Source organism: Geotrypetes seraphini, chromosome 9, assembly GCF_902459505.1.
Source record: "Geotrypetes seraphini chromosome 9, aGeoSer1.1, whole genome shotgun sequence".
Taxonomy (NCBI): domain Eukaryota; kingdom Metazoa; phylum Chordata; class Amphibia; order Gymnophiona; family Dermophiidae; genus Geotrypetes; species Geotrypetes seraphini.
This window is the reverse complement of record NC_047092.1, coordinates 34,080,912-34,086,911: the sequence shown is the minus strand read 5'-3', so window position 1 is coordinate 34,086,911 and position 6,000 is coordinate 34,080,912. Positions and strand designations below refer to the sequence as shown.

General features: G+C 42.9%; 1 protein-coding gene across 1 annotated transcript in view; it reads left to right on the top strand.

Moving 5' to 3' along the window:
* Positions 1-983: 983 nt before the first annotated feature.
* The window catches only part of SLC26A3 (solute carrier family 26 member 3), a 50,915-nt gene continuing 45,898 nt past the window's right edge, over positions 984-6,000 (top strand). The window contains exons 1-2 of the mRNA XM_033958867.1: positions 984-1,114; positions 2,925-3,064. Coding sequence (XP_033814758.1) covers positions 984-1,114; positions 2,925-3,064 — 271 coding nt within the window. The remainder of the gene's footprint in view (positions 1,115-2,924; positions 3,065-6,000) is intronic.

Sequence of the window (6,000 nt, the reverse complement as noted above, 5' to 3'; positions counted from 1 at the left end):
GCGTGGGATGAACACAGAAGATTTAGAATCAGAAAATAATATTAAATATTGAACTAGGCCAGTTACTGGGCAGACTTGCACGGTCTGTGTCTGTGTATGGCCGTTTGGTGGAGGATGGGCAGGGGAGGGCTTCAATGGCTGGGAGGGAGTAGATGGGCTGGAGTAAGTCTTAACAGAGATTTCGGCAGTTGGAACTCAAACACAGTACCGGGTGGAGCTTTGGATTCTTGCCCAGAAATAGCTAAGAAGAAAACCAAAAAAAAAAAAAAATTTAAATTGAATCAGGTTGGGCAGACTGGATGGACCATTCGGGTCTTTATCTGCCGTCATCTACTATGTTACTATGTTCCCTCACTGCTTATGTACAGTCTTTAGTTACCACGTGTTAGCCACATTGAATTTCATGGTGTTTAGTGGTATACAAATAAAATTTTATGTTATGTTATCTACTAATACATGTACAGTATAGTAACAGCTGATGCAGTTGACATTTTTTCTACGATGTTACCGGTCAATAAAAATCCTTCATACCTAATTTTACAAGCGTGCCAAATGGAACTTTAAAACTACAAGGAATATAGAAAAAAATACCTTGAGGTTATAAAAGGGAAAATATTGAGGGTTCCTTTTACAGAGCCGCGATAGAGATTTCTACCGCAGGCTGGTGAGGTAAGCGCTCCAACGCTTACAGGAATTCTATGAGCATCGAAGCATTTAACTCACCGGCCCACGGTCGAAACCTCTACTGTGGCTTTGTAAAAGCCAGTGTGAACGAACAGAGTATTTACATTTCCTGAAGCAGTTTGGGTTTGATCTTTTGTGGGTCGATCAACAACATGTATTTTGCAGCTGACAAAAGCGTCGTAAAGTTTCTCAATATGTAAGACCCAAGGTGTCTTTTTTTTGTTTTCAGTGGCTAGTTTGCTGAAACCATCGAATAGGAATACACAATTCTTCTGCTCTGGACAATACATCTGGCCATAATGGTTGAACCCATCGGGAATCAGTATGTTGTGGCCCGGCCAATCTATTCTGAAAACTCGTTTAGTGACAAACATAATAAAGTATCCAGATATCATACAACTTTCTTGGACCATCTCAGGCTATATTTTAGGTAAGTAGTCTTATTATAAGACACGAGTTAAGGGCAATTCGATAACTGGGTGTCTACAATTACATCTTCCTTGCATGTGTTAATATATAGAACACCAGCAACTGCAAAGAAGAATATACTTACCAGAAAATCACTCAAAACTTACCTATTCAGCAAACAAGACCCCTAAGGGTCCCCCCCCAGATTTCATTACACTTCGCCCCCCCCTGCTTCGCCCCCCTGCTCTTCTCCTCCTCCACGATAGCTTCTCTCTTCCCTATCTTCCTTAATCTCCCCTCCTCCTCTATCAAGTTCGGTTAAAATTTGTTATATATCTGATAAATTGTTGTAAATCTGCTTGTAAATGCGGATCCTAATCTAACTGATGTAAACCGCCTAGAACTCGCCGGGTATGGCGGTATATAAGAATAAAATTATTATTATTATTATAAAAGTGCCTATGATATTCTGTGTGAGCATGTATGTGTCATTCCCCCAGATTCCATATATGGTGCCCAAATTTGACCATGCTGCTGAAATGTTTGCACAAATTAATTGGTTAATGAGCTCTTAACCATCAATAATTGGGTATTAACAACCAATTATTGATGTTAATTAGCAAGCAACTCCACTCTATAAACAGCAGTTGGGCACCCAGCTGATTCAGACACTATTCTATAAGGTAGCACTTAAATGCTTTAATGTTTAACCATAAGGGGGCATGTGCATGGGGGTGGGGCAGCCGCTGGCAGGACTTGGGCATTTTCACCAACAAATGTATGGCACAGCGAAGAGCAGAGAGAACCGAGAGGAAATGTGTGCCCCCCCCAAAAAAAAAAATAAAAAATTGAGTTCTGGTTGTGCCATGTTTCTTTTTCAGAGTTTCCCTAACTTGTCCTGGGGACCCCACAGCCAGTCAGATTTTCTGGCTCTTTCTCTGGTTATTTGAGGCGCTTTCTTTCCCTTTAGTGACAGGGAAGTATTTTGGCTTCTGCTCAGGATAGGCAGTAGAGAATGACATGGGGACAAATTTTTCCCCATCCACGCAGGAACTCATTTTCCCGTCCCATCCCCGCGAGTTCTTTGCTTGTCCCTGCCCCCATTCCTGCAAGCTCTGTCCTCATCTGCACAAGCCTTTAAAATCATAAGTGTTCGAGACATGTGCAGTTAAGGCAGAGCTTACAGGAATGGGGCAGGGACGGGGACAGTGACAAAACCCGCGGGGACGGGATGTGGAAAAATCTGTCTCTGTGTCATTCTCTAATAGGCAGCTCTGGCTTCTGTAGATTCGACCCCTATATGTGTGGGAGACTTTCTGCCTTTGGGTAACACTGTTGCCTGGGATTTAGAAGTGACAGATTGAGTTCTAGAACCAAAAATGTCACAGCGCATGCACAGAGGCCCTCCAGATGTGGCCCTGAATTCGGGGCCTTCATAAACCTCAACAAACTTCCAGGTTTTGGAAATCCCTCCGGGCACCCAGACAGTCCTCTAAAAAGAAGACATATCTTGGTTTTCCCAGAAATCTTGTAACTCTATGCTCAGTGGTCCTTAGGCATGCATAGGCGTCACTAGGCATCCTTGTCAATTACCACACCATTTAACCCATTAAAAAGCAATAAATTGAGCACAAATTTTTATTAGGCGTCGCTAGGCGTCCATGATTAGGCCCTATGTGTATTAGACTGAAATTCTTTCTGAAAAGGCCCAAAATAGCCATACTTGTGCCCCTTTCCTCGAATCGTTATATTACATATTTTTGCGTTACATCTATATATGTTATAAATTGAATGTATATTATGAAATCCCATTTGTTGACTGTCACTTTCAGCTGCTCTCCTCAGAAAGCCAAGAAGATCGCCTTTACTTTGTTTCCTGTTGCATCTTGGCTACCGATGTATCGCTTTAAGGAATGGATTCTCAATGACATCGTGTCAGGGGTCAGCACTGGACTTATAGCAGTATTGCAAGGTAACCTTTTTCATAAGGCTCTTTAATAAAAATCTTACATTATTAAGGAGGGATGTTATCAATGTAGGCTACTGTTATATTGGTGACGAGTCAAAACCGCGTGAGACAAGCGTGCGCAGGCAATGCCGGGTGGAAAATCGCGCGCAGGATGTCAGCGCGCTGGATTGAAACGCTATTTTAAAGCGCTCCGAGGGGGTGTGGGGGGGGAACCCCCCTACACTTTACTTAGAACTGTTGGTGCTGCAGTTGAGGGGGGAACCCCCCTTTCAGGGGGAACTGTCATTTTCCCCTAAAAGAGGGGGAAAGGCTGTTTCTTTTATAATGGGGGTTCCCCCCCCAACACCCCTCCCCCCCAACGGGAGCGCTAATTTCTATTTTTCTTTCTCCTTCGTTGTGCTGCAAGCAGAGTCCAGTTTCTTGGGGGTTCCAGTTTGTTTTTTGTCTGTCCTTTTTGTGTGGCCTTTTATTTTGCATTTGGTGAGGCTTTATCTAGGTTTTGCATACGGGACCAAGGTGAGATATTTTGTGAACCTGTAGAGACTTGTAACAATCCAACTTATTATCTGCCCCCTTCCCCCAAAGTGTGTTCTAAGACCTGGTGTAATATTTGCAATACTATACTCTATGGCCAGTTGCAGGGGGCATGGCTATTGTGGGGATGTGCCCCTTTGTGATCACCCTAACACTTAAATACAACCCTGCCTGTGAGTACCAGTATCTATTTTGATCTTCGGCAATCTTGTAAGACCATGAAGCATCATGTATATTATAAGCAGCATGACTGAAAACATCAAACTGCTGTATGTTATATTTTATAATCTGCAGTAGCCTTAAGATGGAATATAAATAGATGAACCATAAACCAGTGTCTCTCAAACTGTGCCATGGCACAGTGGTGTGCCCCAAAGAGATTTCAGGTTCCAGAATTTTACTTTATTTTAAAAAATTCCCTTCATAAGTATACAGTAGAATAGTTGACATGTACGTAGCGTACGCAAGAGTCTGTCAATGTTATGAGCGTCTGTGTGTGTAAGGATACAACCACCCAGACAAGCATCATTCTTTGACGTGATTGGTCCTTGAAAACTAATGGCAAGTAATTTTATTTTTATATTTTATGCAGTAGTTATCCTAACTTGAGCAACAAAGCAATCAAGGCTTTGCTACCGTTTGGATCTTCTTAGCTTTGCAAACTTGGATTTTCGGCTATGACAGAAATTAAATCGAAAAAAAGAGAACTACTAGATGGTGGATGATGAAATGTGTGTTTGCTTGTCAACTATCGAGCCGCGTTTTGCATTAATTTGCACTCAAAACTAACACATCCATCGCATTGATTAGCAATTCTATTCTGTCTACTTTAGTTTCACCGTTGTTATAGTTACCCATACATAGCTTAAAGAACTTTAAATAAATAACTCTCAAATTTAATTTTCCATTGGTTTTGCAATTTTATAATTTCAATTATAATGTGCCGCAAAAAACATTTGCTCTGTTTAGTGTGCCGGAGCTAAAAAAGTTTGAGAGACACTGTCATAAACTATAATCCCACTTTTATTAGATATTTCTTTAGTGATGTAATCACTGTTTAGCTTGGGAACTTGATACCTAGGCCTGCAAGTGAAATTTGGAGATGAACTTTCCTACAAAGGTCCCCTTTCAGAATCCACCAGAAGGCCAGTGCAATGACAGTTCAGTATGGGCTGATGAAAATGTACATGGAGATTTAATTTTCCATGCAGGACAATTCCCAAAAAGGGGTGTAGCAGCGTGGCTCGTGGCTGGCTACAGGACCTCATAGAAATATAGCACACGCATATATACACACAAGTTGCAGATTAAAGTAAAAAGTACTTTAAGTACACCAAAAAACAGGGCTGGCAGGGAAACCAGGGGTTGGTGGCTGAGCTGTGGACAGACTTTTTTTTTTTAATGGGCGCAGCTGTTCTGCATTCACAAAACACATATACAAAAGCTGTGCCCTTCTTATAAAAAAAAAAAAAAAGTAGGAACAGGATCAGCTGATTGCAGCTCTGGAAACAGCAGGGTAAGCCACGAATCAGCCGAGCCAGCAGCCGCCGCTCTCCTGTCTGCCAGCTCACTGATCACGGCTCTAGAGCTGCCATCAGCTAGGCAGAGGGAAGGAGAACAGCAGCTGCAGGCAGGAGAAGTTGTGCCTTGCGATTGCTGTTTGGAGCAAGCACCTCAGGCCCAAATATTTAGGGGGCTCTTGTCCAGGATTACCAGATTTTTGTCCAGAGAAACCCGGATACATGACCCCACCCCATTCCGCATCTAGCCCCGCCTCCTGCAAAGTCTCATTTTGTTGTCTGAACTCCAGGGTGTCTAGAGCACAGGTGTCAAAAGTCGGTCCTCGAGGGCCGCAATCCAGTTGGGTTTTCAGGATTTCCCCAAGGAATATGCATTGAAAGCAGTGCATGGAAATAGATCTCATGCATATTCATTGGGGAAATCTTGAAAACCCGACTGAATTAATGCCCTCGAGGACCGACTTTCACACCCCTGGTCTAGAGGATCTCCGAGCATGCGCGGATGAATGTGACATCATCCATGCATGCTCAGAGGCTCTCTAGATGCGGCCGGAAGCTTTCCAAAACCCGGACAAAGTACCAGATTTTGGAAATAGGACATGTCTGGGTTTTTTCTGGATGTCTGGTAACCCTAGCCTTGTTAGATATGCTCAGAGATCAAGGCTAGGATTGCTAACTGTCTGGATTTCTCAGGATTCAAAATAGTTATAAATTATCCATCTCCAAGCCAGAAGGATGGCTAAATGTGTGGATATTTTTCAAAGTTTAGTCCACTGTATCTCTCTAATGCTCACCCCATCCACTGCAGAGGCTGTGGTAGGCTCCAGCCAATGGAAAAGCTTCTCTAGGGTGTCAGGTCAAAAGTGCGCCGGGACAAAGGCGCGC